The sequence below is a fragment of the Marmota flaviventris genome, chromosome 12 (assembly GCF_047511675.1).
Source record: "Marmota flaviventris isolate mMarFla1 chromosome 12, mMarFla1.hap1, whole genome shotgun sequence".
NCBI lineage: Eukaryota > Metazoa > Chordata > Mammalia > Rodentia > Sciuridae > Marmota > Marmota flaviventris.
This window is the reverse complement of record NC_092509.1, coordinates 106,767,905-106,787,839: the sequence shown is the minus strand read 5'-3', so window position 1 is coordinate 106,787,839 and position 19,935 is coordinate 106,767,905. Positions and strand designations below refer to the sequence as shown.

The 19,935-nt window shown below is 50.2% G+C and overlaps 1 protein-coding gene across 1 annotated transcript in view; it reads right to left on the bottom strand.

Moving 5' to 3' along the window:
- Nucleotides 1-2,781: 2,781 nt before the first annotated feature.
- The window catches only part of Adcy10 (adenylate cyclase 10), a 54,336-nt gene continuing 37,182 nt past the window's right edge, over nucleotides 2,782-19,935 (bottom strand). The window contains exons 23-32 of the mRNA XM_027922876.2: nucleotides 19,258-19,365; nucleotides 18,661-18,836; nucleotides 14,327-14,483; nucleotides 13,146-13,350; nucleotides 12,970-13,066; nucleotides 12,083-12,198; nucleotides 11,169-11,286; nucleotides 8,949-9,144; nucleotides 3,845-4,033; nucleotides 2,782-2,943 (exon numbers count right to left, since the gene is read on the bottom strand). Coding sequence (XP_027778677.2) covers nucleotides 2,782-2,943; nucleotides 3,845-4,033; nucleotides 8,949-9,144; nucleotides 11,169-11,286; nucleotides 12,083-12,198; nucleotides 12,970-13,066; nucleotides 13,146-13,350; nucleotides 14,327-14,483; nucleotides 18,661-18,836; nucleotides 19,258-19,365 — 1,524 coding nt within the window. The remainder of the gene's footprint in view (nucleotides 2,944-3,844; nucleotides 4,034-8,948; nucleotides 9,145-11,168; nucleotides 11,287-12,082; nucleotides 12,199-12,969; nucleotides 13,067-13,145; nucleotides 13,351-14,326; nucleotides 14,484-18,660; nucleotides 18,837-19,257; nucleotides 19,366-19,935) is intronic.

Genomic DNA, 19,935 nt, shown 5'->3' with positions numbered 1-19,935 from the left:
GTGGTCAGTCACCACTGTGCCTCCAACGAGGACTGCCTGTCCCTGTCTGTCTTCTCCAGGCTTGCCCATCTTGGCTTTGTCTTGGTCAGAAGCAAATAGAATGTGAAGGAAGCGTTTGAAGTCCCAAGGGCAAGTGTCGGCTGGACAGGCACCCCCAGCACGGGGTGTGCTCCTGGAAGACTCGGTCTCCTGGGAAGCTGGTCACTCTGGTGGGTGCCTGACACGTGCTCTTCCTCCAGCAGCAGGGCCAGTGCTGGGGTGGGAGGAGGGCGCACTTCCAGGGCAGAGCAGCCATGCACGATGGACTTGCCTCTGTCTCCCAGGGCACAAGGGAAGCCACGTCGAGCCTGCTCTCCTCTGGGCAAGCGCTGTCAAGAGCTTGATGTCCCCTCTCGTGCTGCCACAGTCTGGCTGGGCACAAATGCCGCAGTCTGGCTGGGCACACAATCACGAGCCACCACACAGCTTGTAGATTCAAACAGCAACTCTTTATTCCCGAACTCACACCAGCCGTCTACAATCACGTTCTGGGGAAATCCACGTTCTCTGCCCAAATCCCCCTCCACTGGGCTTCTATCTCCCAAAAAATACTGTCTGAATCCCGTGAGAACTCAAGGGGAACTCAGGCAGCAGGATACGCCCTATTCCCAGCAGGAATAATCTTAAACCTGGAACGCCCTAAACCCGATTATCTTAAACCGGGAACACCCTAATCCCGGATCCGCCCTGGTCCTTGAGCAAGGTCACCTAACTGCAATGTCACTGCAAAATGTCCTATTTCCACGAGTCCTTCCACTAAGCAACATGGGGTACGCTGGCAAGGAAATTGTCATACCTACTTGGCTAATGGCTCCCAGCATCGTGCCTCCACCCACCCCCAGCGGCAGAGGGCACTATAGGAAGAATGCCTTCGCTTTGCCCAGGAACAAATGGCAAATAGGAGACTCAAGGGACAAATGGACATCCTCAGATGACATGGTCCACCCCAGTTGGGCCAGGCTACCCTAGCCCACAGGGAGTAAGCAAAAGGAAGTCTTCCTCTCATTTATCCCACAGATCACCTCCTACAAGTGGTCAGTGGAGACCTTAACCAAGCCCAGCCTCTAAAAAACATAGGTAAGTAGTGGACCCAGAAAGCGGGCAGGGACCAAAGAAAGACCTTTCCTTGCTTCCAAGGATGCCCGGAAGGTGGAGGAGTGCACATCTTGAGGCCAGGGAGGGTGCTATGTGAACAGACTGGAGAGTGGGCTGGGCCGACGGTGTGGGTCTCCCACGCCACGGGAAGTCCTTGGGTCTTTGACTGTTTATTCAGTGTCCTGGCCTTGGCTTTTTATGACCATGTCACAGAGGTGGCCTGGCTTCAAGCACTGCAGCAGCGTCCTAAACACCTGGGTCTGTGTGTGCCCCGTTTCCCCCGTGGTCCGGGTAGACAGAACGTTGGAACAGCATGGAACGGGCTGAGCGACATCTGTCGGTCTTCCCTGTGGCCCTCAGAGTTGGCAGAGGTCAGGAATCGTCTCTGTTGCCTTTGTATCTCGACCTCCAACACTACTCGGTGCTCGGCGTGTGGTGCTTACTTGGCTGAGCGAATGAGAGAAAGCAGGGGAGGAACAGCCTATAAACTGCTGGAGGCACTGACAAAGGAGATGCCTTGACTGGCGTTGGGGACAGCATGCAGCTTCAGGACCACAGCTCGGTGAGCGAGTGTGTCTGACACTGATCGCGTCTACTCATCACGCTCCTCGGTGCTTTTCGCCCCCTGCCTTGCTGACACTCACAGCCAGGCATGGGGAGGGGGAAGTGTGAGGAGTGTGTGGGATCAGGGTGTGCTGGTGGCAGGGCTCCCTTCCCAGCCCCGAGCTCTGATTGCCCAGCCCTCGCTCCCCAGCAGCCAGGCCTGCGGCCTCTGTGGCTGACCTTAGGGCTCCAGGGGACTCAGCTATGCTGCCCAGAGGACAAGCACACAGCCGTGCCTCCGCATCTGGGAAATAGAGATGAATGCTACTGTTTCTCAATTAAAACACCCAACACAACACCCGCACACACAACTTTGAGCATATAAAAATGCTCCAAATTATTAATAATCAAAATTATTACTATTGCAATTTTTTAAGTTTTTTTTTTTTGAGAGAATTTTAATACTTATTTTTTAGTTTTTGGCAGACACAACATCTTTGTTTGTATGTGGTGCTGAGGATCGAACCCGGGCCGCACACATGCCAGGCGAGTGCGCTACCCCTTGAGCCACATCCCCAGCTGCTACTACTGCAATTTTTAAAAGCTAATTTCCGACTTGTTGACGCACATGGCTAGAGGGGCTGGCACACCCGCCTGGCTTTGGAAGCTGTAGTCAGGTGATGCAAAAGTGTGTCTTTTCCAATCTTGTCCTTAGAGACCACGATGAAAGTTTGTCATTTACAATTTCGTGTTACCTTAAAAAGATTTAACAACTGGACATTTTAAAATAAACATTTTGAGTTTAATACATTAATTAAAAACATGTCTGTCACAACTCGGGATGCCACCGCTTTGGTGCTGACGTTTTCCCATATGATACGACCAGCCCGGGCTGGAAAACACAGGCTGCAAAGCTCAGGGGAGGTGGAGGTGCGTGGGTGGGTGGAGTTAGGAGAGTGAGCAGGACCCTGCAGCCCCTCTCGACCCTCTGGAAAGAAGAAACCAACATGGGAGCGGGAGCGTGCAGGAGGCGGGCTGCAGAGGAAGAGGGGCGGGCGAGGAGTCGGGGGCGGTTCTTGCCACCGCCTGCCTCCTCCTGGAGTGTCAGAAAGGGTTGTCCAGGATATTGACTCTCATCAGGAATTTGTTCTTTTGAACATCATGGATGTTTACCTTGCCCGATAGGATCTTCTCCCAGGAGGGGAGGCTCAGCACTGTTTGAAGCCACTGGTCCTCCAAGCTCTCCAAGGTGGAGTACCACCACTCCTGAGGGCACAGAGAATGGTGGGTTGGTGTTCTTGACCCGTGTGAGCGTGGCGCATCCGATCCCAGGATGCTAAGGCCCTCCAACTTTCCAAGTCGCTCGACAAGCCGACCTGTGGCCCACAGCAGCCCTGGGACATGGCCTTCTCTCTCTCTCTCTCTCTCTACACACATACACACACACACACACACACACACAATTCATTCCCCTACCCAACAATACCAAATTTAAGGCGAGGTACTAACTAGGTTTTTGCTTTGGAACAAAGCAACATGCAACATTCACAAGTCGGGAAACAAATGTAAGGCAGAGTGGAAGAGGGAAGGAAGACAGGGTGGAGCCATGCTAGCAGGATTTGCGTGAGGGAGAGTCCACAGGGACATAAGGGGGAAAGGAGGTCACAAGCCTGATCCATGGACATGCAGCCCCTTTGTGTGGGATCCCAGACAGGCTGCGATGGCCACAGGGGTGGAAGGGCAGTAGGGCCCAATCCCTATGTTGGAACTTCACCCCAGGTGATGGCGTTGGGGAGCAGGGTTCTTGGGAGGGATGAGGCCCATGAAGGCCCTGCCCTCCTGGATGGAATTAGAGCCCTTAGACAGGGCAGGAGGGAACCAAGCTTCCCCCCTGCACAGCTACCATGTGAGGATGCAGCCAACGGCACCGTCGGTGAAGAACAGGCCTGGCAGACACCACATCCGGCACCTTGATCTTGGACCTGCAGCTCCCAGACCATGAGCAGTAAATTCCTATTGTCTTAAGCCGCGCAGGCTGCAGTGTTGTCTCAGCAGCCCGAGTGGACCAAGACGGGGGCCTCCCATGCCGGGGAGAGCCTGACTGGGAAGCTGTCCTGTGGGGCTTCCTGAGAGCAGCCCCCTGCAGCCTGTGAGCGGGGGTCCACACCTTGCTCATGTTCAGCCAGCATTTCTCCAGCATGTTCCCCTGTGTTTCCGAGAGCCTCAAGGCTGTGTTCAGGAACAGGTCGCAGTTCTGCCCATCTCCCATCAGAATGCAGACGTAGGCCATCAGGTGGTAGAGTCGCGGGTAGAAGACTGGGCCAGTAGTGTTCTGAGCCACAAGACTCTCCAGGTTCTAAAGGAAAACAACAGAATGGTACAACCAGAGTCCGAAACAGCTCACTGACCACACAGTCATTTCCTCCACAGATGGTTTGGGAACATTTTAAATATATGAGCAATCAAGGGGAAAAGTGTGTTACAGAGACGTACCTACTAAGTATGGTAGATAGAATGGTAACATGAGGGAGAGGGGCCGCCAGGGCCCACCCCAGACCACGGTGGCCTGCCAATAGTTTTCTGCAACTAGTTTTTTTTCTTTTGGTAGTACTAGAGATTGAACCTATGGCCTCACTCGTGCTAGGCAAGTGCTCTACCCTTGAGCCACATCCCCAGTCTGCGACTACTTTGAAAACAAAACATCTTACTCTCATTTTCAAAGCAGTACAAGTGAATGATTGAAAATTTAGGAGGAAAGATGGCTAGTTCTGCACGTAAGGAGCTTGGAAATCACCACGTGGTAAACGAGTCGAGATCTGAACAGACCAAAACCTGCCCAGCTCTTCTCAGATCTGTAGGAGGGGCGAGACACAAGACAGACAGCCACCCCCAAGACTGCAGACCGACAGGCGCACACAGGGCCTCCAGGGCAAGCTGCTGTGGAAACAGTGCCAGGGTAAGGGACCTGCACTGCACCGGAGGAGTTCAGAGACTCATCAGGGGCATCTGGGGGTTAAAACTCCAGGCAGAAGAGGTGGAGCAGGAAGCACCAGGGTCTGTCTCCCACTCAGACAGCAGCCGCCTGGCAGTCTGCAGGACTCAACTCTTTCAGAACTCCGGGGTCCTTGGAAGCTTTGCACGAGTCTGGGTTGGATGGTGAGTTGAAGCAAATTTTGGCCAACTTCAGCACTTAGCACAGTAGCAGCTGCCTGTCTCCTGCGCCAGCCCCGCAGCAAGCAGCTGTGACCTGTTCCTGAGTGACCTACATACAACTTGCTGAGTCCAAGATGGACAAAAAGGACCCTGCCCCAGATACCTGGGATCTGCACTCTGACCGCTGATTGCTGCTTTTGACACAGAGTGACAGTCCCAGAGGCAAGCAGCTGGCAGGCAGTGCACCTCCTGCCATCGTTAAAGCCCTCCTCTGGCTGCAGGGACACCCAGGGCACTGAAGGGCTGGTGAACCTCCCCTCTCCATTCTTCTCTCTCCCCCGCCTGAGCATTCCAAAGCAGCTGCCTGTATGCAGAGAATTAGAAAGTGACTGTGCACACCCAAGGAAAGGCACAGGCTCAGAAAGACCAGAGAAGAGCTTCCGTGGGCTTCCTGCTGATCCAGGGCACAAAGACAGCCCAGAACAATGAAAAATAAAAACAAAAAATAGCAAAAAAAAAAAAAAAAAAGCAAATGCTGGGGAGGAGAAAGAATCTAAAATCCATCAGAGCTACCAAACTGTTATATGAAAATCTGTAATATCAGACACATAGAGTTTAAATCAAAAACAGTTATAAGAGACAAAAGAGGGGGCTGGGGATGTGGCTCAAGCGGTAGCGCGCTCGCCTGGCATGCGTGCGGCCCGGGTTCGATCCTCAGCACCACATACAAACAAAGATGTTGTGTCCGCCAAATACTAAAATATAAATATTAAAATTCTCTCTCTCTCTTTCTAAAAAAAAAAAAAAGAGAGAAAAGAGGAGTTTGGTCATTAAAAAGATGTTCCAAAAATAAATAAATATCTAGATAGATAGATAAAAGAGGTTCCACACAGCAAGAGGAGGTTTATGCAAACCATCAAAATCACAAAGCAAGAACTGGCAGAACCGAGGTGGAGACAACCTGGAGGAAGAGTGGGAGACTGTAGGACTCCACTCTGGACAGAAGGGAGAAGAGCCAGAGGAGATCAGTGAGGAAATAGAGGACGTAAGAAACCGGAAAGGCTCAACCACTGTGCACTTAGCAGGCAGAGTTCCAGCTCTGCAAGATGTAGAGTTATGGAGACAGGTGGAGGAGATGGTGCTCGATAGCATTGCTGGATCGCACACTTGGAGTGGGCAGCTTTGTGCTGTGTGCATTTGACCACCATCAAAAAAAAAAAAAAGGGACAATAAATAAATTTGAAAAACTTACATTTTGAGAGTTTCACCTCCAGGAGATTGACCAGGTTCTTGTAGCAAATATGGGGGCGAGGGGGGGGATTCCCTTATGCTTCCAGCAGGGAAAGGCAAAAAGGGATCATTTTGAAATATACCAGTGCTCTAGTACCTTGTACATCATGTCCAGCTATCAAGAAAACATTATACGGAAAAGGAAACCAATTTGAAGAGACAGAGCTAACAACAGAACCAGACATGGCAGGGATATTAGAATTGTCAGTCTAGGAATTTGAAACAACTATGATTAATATGAACTCTGATGGGTAAAATAGATGGCAAGAAAAATAGAGATGGAAATCCTGAGAAAGAACCCAAAACAAGTGCTAGAGATTAATAAAAAAGAAAATAAATGCAGAATGCCTTTGATGGGTTCATTAGTAGACTAGGAACAACGGAGGAGAGAATCTCTGAGTTTGCAGGAATTCCAATAGAAACCTCCAAAACAGAACAGAGAATAAGGACTGAGGAACACAGAGCAGAATGTCCAGGACTGTGGGAGAGCAGAATGTGTCTTGTAGGGCAGACCCCAAATGGCTGTAGGTAGGCTCCTCCGTCAAAGCCTCCAGCAGGCTGCTTGTAATATGCTGCCAAGGTCATGAACACCTTGATTCAGCAGAGGCACTCAAGGTCATACACAGGGCTTGTGAGGTAGGCCCACTTACGCAACCTGTGGACAGTGGCCTTCTTTGTCTGGCCTGCACCAAAAATAATAGCCTATGGAAATGGCCCAGGGAGTTGGCTAAATGGAATTGGCTGGGACTCAGTAAGTCTGGGGCTGCCACCACCTCTGAATAAAGGTCTGCCCTCCAGGATCCAGACTCTGCCCCCCAGGGTCTGAGCCTCCACCCAGCACTGGGCCCCCTCCTGGCCCCGGGCTTCCATCCCCACTCCCTCCCTGAATCCAAAAGCCACCGTCTTCTTAGTGTTTTAGGCCTTTGTGGTGATCCCAGCACCGTCTGCTTGTTTTGGGCCTTGCCTGTCTTTTTTAAGAATGGGTTTTATCACTTTACTATTGATGGACCTTCATTTAATCACCTGCTCATTTTTCTGTCTGGGTTCTCACATATTGATCAGGTTGACCACAAGTGAGGGGCACTTTCATCAGTACTCAATTCATCTCTAAAAGTGACAATGACAGTTGACTCATGCACCTGACATTTGGGGAAAAGAGAAACTTGGAATAAATTAAATCCAGTGTAAGATGGCCAAGAATATTTTTTTCTGAATGACCTGGAGTTAAGTACATCTCAGATTCCTCCTGAGTATCTTCTTAAGTAAGAGACATTCACTCTCTCCAGTGACATTTTATATAACCAAGCGATTTCCCTATCCCGAGAGCCAGCGCATGTTGCACAGATCTGAGCTGCAGACCCCTGTTCCGTGTCATGTCACCTTCAAGTGGGCAAAGTCTGAACACCCACCTGTTCGGAGGCAGTGACTTGGTAAGCTGGGAAGAGACCCTGAGGTGTTTGTGGGGGGAACGGTAATGAGCCCTCCCCCGGGCCATGTATCACTCTCTACTCTCTTTTTTTTGAACCCAGGGCCTTTTGCACACAAGCCAAGCACTCCACCAACTGAGCTACGTCCCCAGCCCCAAGCTCTCTTCTCATAAAGCAGGAGTGACAACGTTCAGAGCTCAGTGAGCTGCCCTGTTCCGTGGGCCCAGCTGCCTTGTTCAGGTTTTATCATTCAGCTTGTCTAAAGTGGGCCTGTGTCTTCATGGCCTGAAAGACTTGGAAACAGACTCTTGGTTTCTACAGATGAGAACGCAGCTGGGCCCCTACCTCAGTTCTAGCCGCATAAGACCCTCAGCAGAGATCCCAGCCAGGCCCTCCCAGACCTCCAGCCTGCCTAACTGAAACAGGAAGCGGGTGCTGTTGGTTTGTTTTGTTTAGGGTGCTGGGGATTGAATCGAGGCGCGCACACGCCAAGCCCATGCTCCCTGCTCGACCACTGAGCTAAATAAAGCCTCAGCCCTGGGTGCTGGTTCTGGCTATTAAATTTGTCACACAACAATAAAAACACATCAGTGCTCAGTTTTTATGAGAACAAGGTAAATGCTAACACCGGCAGTTTGACCCTTCATTCCCTGAGGGGCTTGTACCCCCCTGGGCGGTCCCAGATCTACTTTGCTTCCCACCCCCATACTGGGGAGTTAAACTCAGGACCTTGAACACGCTAGGCAAGTGCTCTACCACCGAAGTATATGCCCAGTCCTTTGAAATTTTTGTTTTTATTTTTTTAAGACAGTGTCTTGCTAAGTTGCTAAGGCTGGCCTCAAACTTGCAATTCTCCTGCCTCAGCCTCCTAAATTGCTGGGATTACATGCGTATGCCTCCACACCCAGCTTAATTTGCGCATTCTTTTAATCTGGTACTTAGTTTAGTTCTTAATACATATCAGTTGAATATTTGAAATTGTCATGTTCAGAGACTTATCTACCAGGTTGCTTATCAGAACAATAGCAATAAAATATTGTAGAAAAGTTCATCCAAGAAAATTTGGGCTATATAATATAATAATAATATTAGATAAACACTATGCTTTTAATGACAGGAAATTATTCATAATATGTTTAATAGCAAATCACAACAAATGGAAACATGTACGCACACACATCAAAGAACTTGAAAGGTGATATCTCAGTGCATAAAAGCAATCATCGCTGAGTAGTAGGGATACAAGCAGCTCATACTTTCTTCTTTCTGGTGTTTAGGAAGATTGCCTTCAAAAATGTCTATCATAAATAAACGTCTAATGTAAATTCTGCAGTCAGAAATTGGCTGGCCCAGTAAGTAGGCGGCCATGCAGTGGAGGAGGGACAGGGCCCCAGGCCTCACCTTGAGCAGCTCCACCCCACGGTCCTGGGCATTCTCCAGCTGTTGTTCAATTTGGTTCTGCAGATAGAGAACTTGCCCCTCCAGGTACCTGGCAATTCCTTCATAGTAAAGAACTGTGGGGGTTCTCCTTGACACCAGGGGTTTGGCTCTGCTGGAAAACGTGTGGAATTCATCCCAATCCTGAAGCCTGGCATACCTGCACACCACAGGGAAGTAAGACAATCAGAGCCACCCCTGGGGACAGGGAGCTCGCATCTTGTCCACTGCTTCTGGGTGCAGTTTCCAGCCCTGGGGCTCTGGGGGCCTCCTGCCTGAAAACACAGGAGGCTGTGGGCCACGAAGCCCCGAGAACTCGGAATTCACTGATGGTTTGAAATGAATCAGATCCTTAGGAGCACCCAGGTAATGTTAGCCACCATCTTTCTTTAGAGTCTAAAAAAATGAGACATATCAGACACTTGGAGTTATAAATTCTGGGCTTGAAGAAACTGCTCCAGTTTTTCCAAAGAGAGATGCAGGGGCCAGCACTCCTGAGTGGTGTAAGCAGACTGGTGTCCTCAGTTCCACCTGGGCTCCCCTTTTAAATGTGAATTCTCAGGTCCCCAGATTCTACTAAATAGACAGGTGGGGCCAGGTGATTTTTTTTTTTTGAGGCAGCATTTTGACATGTTGCTGAGGTTGGCATAGGTGTGTACCACCATGCTCACCTTTTCCAGGTGACTCTTATGCCCACTAAATGTGAGACGCATTGGCCTAGGACACAACTGTTGAAAAACTCTCCAGTCAAAACAGAAAAAATTAGAATGACATTTGGACTATTATTGAACTTCAACCCACATGGCAAGTGAATTTGACTTTGAACATTAATTGGCAAGGGTAATTAATTTGGAGATTTTTGAGTTCTCCCAAGTAATTTTATAATAAGAAGGCATTTCGATTCAAATTTGAAGCTGCTCTGATTTGTGACGTTTTATATAAGAATGTCTCCATATTGTCACTGACTCTCATCTCAAGACCTCTAGTGGACAATGTGGCTGCATGTAGTTGAAGGTGGGTGGGAAATAGACTGGAAGGACTTTGAGCTGAGGGGTGGCTGTGGAATTTAAGGAACGTTTGGCTGTGACCCATCTTGGAGGCTTGCTGTCCATCAGGCACAGGTGTGGCCATCGCTGGAGGCTTGCTTGGTCAAAGGCTTAGCAAGCTGATGGGACTGAGCCTAGGGTCCTGGGGAGTGGGCTACCAGAGAGTCTTGTTTCCTCCCGTCTCCTTCCACGTGAGGGCCTCCACAGGTGAAGCCCCAGGTTACGCCTGCTTCCTCACTCCTCTAGCGAGGAGTGCTGCAGTTGGCTGGTGGTCTGGGGAGAGAACGAGGCAAGTGCACGGGGTTCCCTGTCTCTGTCCTTCGTCTTGAGAGCCAGGGCAGCAGGCCTGGGCATGGTGTGCATCTTCTCTGCACAGGGGGAAGAGGCCTGCAGGTCCCAGGACTGCCTGCTGCTGAGGGTGCCATATCCTGCAGTCCCGGCTTCTTAACGTGGTTTCTGTCTGCTCTGATGTGGGTGGGTTCAGGTGGGCAAGCACCACTCATGACTGGTTTGGAGGCTCCACCCTCCTCAGAAGCAGTGTGGCCGCCCCTCCTTCCCCTTGGGGGCCTGGTTCCAAGACCCCTCTCCCCACACACAGGACCTGTGGATGCTCAAGTACCTTACAGCAAATGGCCAGGATTTGCACATAACGTATGCACCCTGTCCCGAAGACTTAAAGTCACCTCCAGAGGACTTAGGAGACCTCACCCAGTGTGATGCATGTAAATATGGTTTTACTGTATTGTTTAGGGGAAAATGATAAGAAAATGTACATTTTCAGTACAGATGCAATCCCGCCACTACCCCCCAATCCAGGACTCTGTCTGGGTTCAGTTCAATCCACAGACAAGAACCAGGGACACAGAGGCCGTCGGGCCACGCCCTTTCCAGTTTCTCCGGCGAAGTGTGTGAAGCAACTGCTCACTGCAGGACACCTGAGACTGCCACGTCCCTGTCCTTGGTTGAGGTGATGAACTAGACAACCCCTCCCTCCTGTCTCCGGGTGGATACTCTGTGACGCCCTCCAGCCAACTCGGGTGGAAGCTACACAGGCTTTTGCTTTCTTCTGGAAATACTCCCTGGAGCTCTTCCAGGAGACGCTTCCCCTTAGAAACTTAGTGACATCCAAGACACTTACCAGATAGCAACACAGGAGTAAAGTCCCAGGAGGATTCCACTCTGGAACTTGAGAATTCTGTCGTCTTCATTTTGGCATATGAACTCCACACATTCTTCAAACGTTCTATAGATAAAGCCTAAAAGAGAAAGCAGCAGCAGAGCGTGGCGGGCGGGCGGGTGGGGGTGCTCGTCCTGCGGGCCTCAGAGCCCACTGTGGAGACAGTCCTTTCTGATTGCTATGAGCCAGAGGGTCCCGTGGACTTCAAGAACGACAGTCCTACACCCCTGTGTTGCCGAGTCCCTGCTCTCACGGAATGCTATAGGTTCACAACGCAATTCCACAGCCCAGAGCAGGCAAGAGCAGAGTCTAAACCAACTTTCCTGGCCTGAGCACAAAGAGGACCTTAGTGTGGCCTCTCCCCAACCTTCCCAGCCAGGCTTCCGTACCGGCAGCAACATGTGCAGCCCTTTCTGAAATGCAACAGCCCCCCGCTGATCCTACCGGTGAACTGTGCACCGAGGGCTGCCCACTTGCAGTCAATTCAAGGTCGTCAGGTTCACTAGCAGCTGTTGGTGCCTGCCACTCTCATCATTAGCAACCCAGTCCTTTAATCTAAAGCACAGTCTCTAAGAATACCCTAGTAAACATGAAGCCCTCCCAGCACACGGTGCATGGCCAGACAGGCCTGTCAGCTCCAGGGTAAACTGAGCTGAGAGTGTAACTGACTCCAGACGGGATTCTCCTTCTTGCTGTTCCTCCACAATCTTGGCACCTGTCAGACCGCTCGTCAGCACAGCCACCAACCTCTCCCTCCCCGTCATATCCATGCAGCCTGAAAACTTGCAGTCTCAAGGCCTCAGCCCTGGTGGCTGCCTCACCACACAGCACAGGGGCCACACCCACCTTCTCTTCAATTCCAGAGCTGCACTTACCAGCATAGAGCATGATGTCCAAGCAGACAAAATAGAAAAATGCCTTGCTGAAGATGTGCTCTTCCGCCACAGAAAGGTCCCACAGCCACCCCAGCACCTGGATCAGCTGCTTGTATCTGTGGAACAGAGAAGGCAGTAGGATCACCAAGTGGTGGATGGGGAGAAGTGAGCCCTGGTCTAATCCTGGTCCTGCCCAGTAAAACAAAACCAAACAAACCTTAAACCCAAACTGCCATCTGTTTTGTTTTGTTTTCCAATCTGTTTTTTTCATAGATTCTTCTTTTTCATATATGCATTTTTTTATTTATAGGTGGACACAATAACTTTCCTTCTTTATTTTATTTATTTATTTATTTATTTGTTTGGGGGTGCTGGGGATCCAACCCAGGGCCTTGTGCATGCAAGGCAAGCACTCTACCAACTGAGCTCTATGCCTAGCCCTATTTATTTATCTTTCTGTGGTGCTGACGATCGAACCCAGGCCTCACACACGCTAGGCGAGTGCTCTACCACTGAGCCTCAGCCCCAGCCTGTTTTTCATAGATCTTGAGACCAGGGTGACCATAGTCAGGCCAAACTGGCCTTCAGTCCTGGTTGCTATTGTCTGGGCATTTTCCTTCCTATGAGACATTTCCCTTTCCCACCACCTGTCGGGCTTGAAGTCCTGTTTCCAAAATAGGGATGGTCAGTCTCATGAGAGCAACCATGATGCTTATGAATGAATTCTGTTAAACAGAGGTATCCAAAGGCAAAAGAAGGCCACCAGCTGTCCCATCTTACTGGGAACCGGACTCCCCGTCCTGCCCTATGGACCAGGATAAAAATGAGCCCTGAACATTCAGCAATATGACTGACTTTGGAAAATAAGTAGGCTTCAAGATAAATACCTGCTTTTCAGGAAGAGCGATTTACAAAGTCTGCAGAGGACCAGATAGTGTTTGTTGGGATTCCGAAGCAGTGACCACAACTTATGGGCTCGAGAGCCTGGGAAGAAAACAATCCCGGTGTGTGTGTGGGGGGCATTATTTGTGTCTTCGTTTCCCTCTCACCCACCAGCCCTTACCTAACTCGATGGCCAGGTCCAGGTGGCCCATTATGTATTTGATGTGGGCCAGTCGACCAGCCACAAGGGCCACGATCTCAATGCCCTCGCCCTTCAGCGGGAGGTTCACGATCTGCTCCACGGCCATCAACTCATACTTGAACCACATGCCCTGGCAGCCAGCCAGCTGGTGGTAGAGTGAATAGTCCAGGTAAGCATTAATGATCTGAAATGGCAGCAGGGCAGGGGAGAGGGGAAAGCCTGAGGTGGTCCCCAGATCCAAGCCCAGGCACATCACCTGGCACCTGCCAGTGAACCGCGGGTTATCAAGCCTGGGAATAAAGCTGGTCACCGGCCAAAGCCATGGGTTTCCAGAAATCAAACTGAGTTTCTACACCTATTTGCTGGGGCATCCGAGGCAAGCCCCATGGCCCCTCTTGCCTACGTCCCTTAAACAAAAGGTAAAATGTTTAATTTTTGTGAAACATAAAAGCAATAGCTTATAAATATAAGTAAATGATTGCACAACAGAAAGCCTGAAAATGTCTTTTACAAGAGAATCATCCGTTAAGCTTCTCCCTTTTGCCCTCATTCTCTGGGTGTATTGTGCACGTTTCCAGAGGTAACCTGTGTGAAGCTGCGCCAGAGTAAAGCCTGAAGCAGGTGTCAGAATCTAGTATTTTCTGTGAAACCAGACATTAAGCTATTTGCCAAATTTTAATACAATGTCGTTGTATTTTGTTTGTTTGTTTGGGGAAACAGAGTTCTTTTAAAAAAAAAAAAAAATGTTGCCAGGTGCAGTGGCGCACCTGAAATCCCAGCAGCTCAGGAGGCTGAGGCAGAAGGACCCCAAGTTCAAAGCCAGCCTTAGCAACTTAGGAGACTGTAAACAACTTAGTGAGATCCCTCTCAAAATAAAAAATAAAATGGGCTGGTTTGTGGCTCAGTGGTAGAGTGTCCCTGGGTTTAATCCCTGGTACCAAAAGAAAGAAATAAGAAGAATGTTAATATGTGTTTATTACTTTTATTTTAAAGTATTTTTGAATTGTCGCAGTTTTTGTCAACAGATACAACTCATAGAGAAAAGCCACTTGGGATCCTTGATCATTTCTAAGAGTGTGAAGTTGGAGAAGGGCGGGGCACCCCGGGCCAGAGCTTCTCCAACCCCCGCCTGACTGAGAGCCGCTGGGAAGGCGCCCTACCTGGAAGTCGTTCTGCGTCTCCAGCGCGGAGTTCACCTGCATCACCGCCGCCAGGTGGCCGTAGAACTTGTAGTGGAAAAAGTAGTTGGAGCTGTAGATCCGCCACAGCAGGGAGAAGCAGGCGGTCTGCCGGTAAAGCTGGGCCAGCCTCTTCTTCCTGTGCAGCGGAGGGCGCAGGGCGAGCGCAAGGGGGTGAGGCCGCGGCGCCGAGCAGGCTCCCGCGGGGCCCCGTGGGCAGCCGGGTCTGGGTGGGCGCTCGCCGGTTAAGGGTTCATCACGTTTGGGTCTGGAATGACCACCCTTCTAGCAGAGGAAGGAACGACGGACCCCAGCCCTGGACCAGCCACGCAGGCTCCCCGGCTATTGCCTCCACCGCACCCCGCGGCCGGGAGCCAGGGCTCTGCTCCACGGAGCCAAGGACGCTCGGGACACCCTCGGTCCAGCAGTGGGACGCAGACGGCCAGGGCTGCAGCACCCCTGGGTCTCACCGTCCACGAGAACGGGGGGGGGGGGGGGGAGGGGTAGAGACGGGAGAATCTGGGTCCTTTCCTTTAGACAGGGACGGACGACAGGGCACGATCCCTCTACCGCTAACGCGGGGCACTCATCAGTAATGAGGAGCGGAGGCGGGGACCCAGGGTCCTGCCTGCCCTGTCGCCTGGTGGGTGTGGCAAGGCAACAGCGACCCCAGCTCCTTCTTCCCAACGCTTCTCTACTTTTTCTCCTTGTGCAGGTATTTCTTATTCCTTTTATAACACGGTTGCCAACTAGGGTCATTAAGTTTAGCCAAGGAAAATACAGGGTCCCAGTACTTTGAGTTTTGTTAGAATGCCTATGCTCTGAGTAGCTCATGTCACACACACTGTCATCAGAGACTCAAGAGCAGCTGCCCACCTCGGCCCTGAGGCCTCTCAGAGATCCCTGTTAAGCTCCTGCCCTCCCCTCTGCCTCCAGGAGCCCACCTCCACCAGTGTAAAGGAGCTGGCTCATCTCATTGCCACCCAGGGAACCCCACATCTAAGGGCCACTCTGGAAGCTGGGAAGGCAGCTCTTGGTGAAATTAAAAGAGCTGGAGCAACCGGCCATGCTGCATCTTAGGCAGAAGGTACAAGAATAGCGCTAGGGTCTCTCTCAAAATGGAAGAGAAGTCCTCTGTAGGCTCTCCAGGCCACCACCCAGGCACAGCCTCCTTGTATGAACTGCCAACAGGTGGAAGACGCTGGACACTCTTATTATTATGGAAGTTGTCAGGCCTGTACTTGGCGACAAGAGTCTAATGAGCTACGTGCACTCAATACCCAGCTTCCGCCATGGTCGACCTTCCTGCCTCACCCACCTTTCCACCCACTCTCTCTCTCTCCCCCATTATCATGTTTTATAATGCAAAATTTCCACCCACGGAAATGCAAAAATCTTTTATTTTTAAAGAAGAGTTTAAAATTATAGTGCATTTTGCTTTCTGTGGACTGTGTTCAAAATTACTTACAGTTTTCTTTTTTTAATTTGTTCTTTTTAGTTATGACCGTGGAGTGTATTTTCACATATCATATATACATGGAGCATAACTTCCCATTCTTGTGGTTGAACATGTTCTGTGTTCATGTTTGAACATGGGGAAGTGATGTCCCATTCATTCCACTGTCTTTCTCATTCCCATTCCCCCTCCCGTCCCCTTCTCCTCCCTGTCCAATTGGGTTCTCCACCCCCCCACACCCCCATTGCAAGTCTCCATCTGCATATCAGAGAGAACACTTTTTGGCTTTTGGTTGTTTGGGATTGGCTTATTTCACTTAGCATAATAGTCTCTAGTTTCATCCATTTACCATCAAATGCCATAATTTCATTCTTTGTGGCTAAAATTGTGTATATACACCACATTTTCTTTATCCATTCATCTGCTGAAGGACACCTAGGTTGGCTCTATAGCTTGGCTATTGTGAATTGAGCCTTTGATATGGCCATGTCACTATAGTATGCTAATTTTAAGTCCTTTCAGTATATGCCAAGGAGTGGGATATCTGGGTCAAATGGTGGTTCCATTCCAAGTTTTCTGAGGAATTGCCAAACTAGTTTCCAGAGTGGTTGCACCAATTTGCAGTCCCACCACCAATATATGAATTAACCTTTTTCCCCACATTCTCACCGATATTTATTGTTACTCATGATATTTATTGTTATTCTTGATAACTGCCATTCTGACATGAGTCAGATGAAATCTCAGAGTAGTTTTAATTTGCATTTCTCTAATTGCTGGTGATTTTGAACATTTTTTCATATATTTGTTGACTAATCCTACTTCTTCTTCTGTGAAGTGTCTGTTCAGTTCCTTAGCCCAATAATTGATTGTGTTATTTTTGTTTTTTGGTGTTAAGTTTTTTGAGTTCTTCATATATCCTAGAGATTAATGCTCTAGTTGAGGTGTAGGTGGCAAAGATTTTTCTCCCATTCTGAAGGCTCTCTCTTTATGTTTTTGATTGCTTCCTTTGTTGTGAAGAAGCTTTTTAGTTTGATACCATCCCATTTATTGATTCTTGATTTTACTTCTTGTGCTTTAGGAGTCTTATTGAGGAATTTGGTTCCTAAGCTGACATGATGGAAAGTTGGGCCTGCGTTTTCTTCTAGTAGGCACAGGGTCTCTGTTCTAGTTCCTAGGCCCTTGATCCACTTTGAGTTTTGTGCAGGGTGAGAGGGGTCTAACTTCTGCCGCAGGCCGGCTGCAGCAAAATAACCGGGGGGTGACGAGCAACTTGTGTACATTGATACAGCAGGAGTGGGAGCCGTTTATTGTAGGACAGGAGGGGTATATATACATTCCACACAGCTTATCTTAATTAACATAAACTAGATACAGCAGTCAACCAATAAGGAATCTCCACACTTAATGGCTCGCTGGCGTTACTTCACAAACCACTCCCTCTGGCAAAATGCCAGGTGTCATCCAGACTTGTTTACAGACCCTAACATTTGCCAGGCGCCATCCTGATTTGTTTACAGACTCTAACAAACTTCATTTATTATGTATGAATTTCTAGTTTTCCCAGCATCATTTGTTGAAGAGGCTATCTTTTCTCCAATGCATGTTTATGGTGCCTTTGCCTAGTATAATAACTGTGTTTATGTGGGTGTGTCTCTGTGTCTTCTATTCTGTTCCGTGGGTCTTCATGTCTGTTTGAGTGCCATGCTGTTTTTGTTACTATAGCTCTATAGTATAATTTAAGGTCTGGTATTGTGATGCCTCCTCTGCTTCACTTTTCTTGCTGAGGATTGTTTTGGCTATTCTGGGCCTCTTATTTTTCCAAATGAATTTCTCGAGTGCCTTTTCTATTTCTGTGAAGAATGTCATCAGAACCTTAATAGGAATTACATTAAGTCTGTATTTTGGTGGTGTGGTCATTTTGACAATATTACCTCTGCCTATCCAAGAACATCGAGATCTTTCCATCTTCTAAGATCTTCTTCAGTTTCTTTCTTTAGAGTTCTGTAGTTTTCATTGTGGAGGTCTTATGTTTCTTTTATTAGATTGATTCCCAAATGTATTTTTGAGGCTATTTTGAATGGGGTTATTTCTCTTTCCGTTTATTCATTACTGATGTATAGGAATGTCATTGATTTATGGGTGTTAGTTTTGTATCCTGCTACTTTGCTGAATTCATTTATGAGTTCTAGAAGTTTTCTAGTGGAGTTTTTTTGGGTCTTCTAAATATAGACACGAAGAATCATGTCTTCAGCAAACAGGGATAGTTTTAGTTATTTTCCTATTCCCATCCCTTTAATTTCTCTCTCCTGCCTAATTGCTCTGGCTAGAGTTTCCAGGACTCTGTTGAGTAGAAGTGGTGAAGGAGGGCAGCCCTGTCTTGTTCCAGTTTTAGAGGGAGCAAACGCACAAATCTTACCAGTACAGTTTGACCATGGCACCCCGCGTCCTCATCGGGCTACCTGGACGGGCAGTAGTTTGCTCTTTGGCCAATGTCCCTGGGTTGGGACAATGCCCAGTGTCTCAGCACTGAATGGAAGTGGGCTTGAGACTGAGGTTCTGGGCTGGCTGGTGCTGGTTACAACAGTGTGGCCTGGTGGTGAGCAGGTTACAGCACAGGAGGCCACTGGAGCTCGCTCTGCAGAGGGACCCTCATACTTTTGTCATCTGAACTCCCTCTGACAAAAGCTGCCTGTGAGGTGCTGTGGGGACCGGGACCTGGCCTAGGAGCCCCTCCTAGACGCTCTTCCTCCCACTGGTCAGAGCTAAACAGGGGTCCTGGCGCCCCCTAGAGGCCGGGGCTTGGGGGCTGACCTGGGTGGTGTGGGGTCTGCCTTGCGCTCCCCCAGCTGCCCCTTACCCTGGAGGGGAGCTCTCCGAGCCTTGCTGGTTCAGGTAGTGGAAGTGTCTGTTCTTCTCCACGTGGGTTTGGAGGAACAGGGAGATCATGTTGTAGGGGAACACGCGGTTGAAGAGCTTCAGCGCCTTCCTCAGCATCTTCTTGGCAAGCACCATCTGGCCCATGTTAAAACAGACCTGGAGGCAGCCGGAGGGAAGAGGAGAAGCCCGGAGTCTGGGTGGGCCTGAAGGTTCCAGCCACAGACGGCGGGACGCTTAAACACAGCTCCTCTGTGGCCCGGAAACGACCCTCCTGTGGGGTGGGGTGCGTGGGGGGTGTAACTGTGACTGCTGGCTGGATAACTGCGTGAAGGAAGCTCAGCTAGGGTCAGCATTTGGCGTCTTGCTCGTGTATCATGAGCTCACGTCCATTCCTAGAGGTTGTTGAAACGGTTCACAGAGCTGTCGCCTGGGACAGCGAGCTTGTGCGGTAAGCGGCAGTGAGGGCTGGGGGCTCGGGGCTCAGGCGGGACTCTGGTGTGGGTGGCAGGAGGACTTGGGAAGCTCAAGGGTGACTTCTGCCAACGACCACTGAGTCATGCCTCCAGTGGCTTCTTACCTGGCCTTTGAGACTGTAAAATGTGGCAGACTCAAAAGTCCTTCTCCAGGACTTTTTCTGCCTGCAGATTTTCAGCAGCTTCTCTCCCTCGTTCAAGTACACGTATGCCTGCAACCAGCACAGGGAGAGCGGCCCTGAGCCAGCGGGACAGACCCCTGAAGGGACACAAGGCCCCCCACAACCCCCGCCGTACGTGGCGGAGGAGAGGAGGCAGGCACCACTGTGGGCCTCCCCTGTCCCCAGCCCCACTGAGAACAACGAGGTCCAGGCAGCAGCTGCTGCGCAGAGCTCCCTGTCGCATGCTCCTGGGTGCAGGATCCCTCGGCCAAGAGGACCCACTAGCAATCCCGCCTTTCCTCCTGCTGCTGCAAGTTTTGACCGCCCCACTGCCTCTGCCGAGGCCATCCCTGGGAGGCAGCAGAGGAAGGTGAGCCCCAGGCAGCTCTCCTCACTGATCGCCAGCCTCCAGGGCGTGAGCAAACACCAAGACAAGATCAGACCCGGAGAGGAGCACGGGGAGGCGGCACAGCCAGCCTCCTGCAGCCAAGGGAGGCCAGGAGGGTCGTGAGGAGGCAGCTGCCGTCCAGCCAGCCAGCCAGGTTCTCCTTGGCAGGGCGCACTGGGACCTTGCACCCGGCCCCTGCTGTCAGTCACTGTCTTCCTCCTCAGTCACCACTC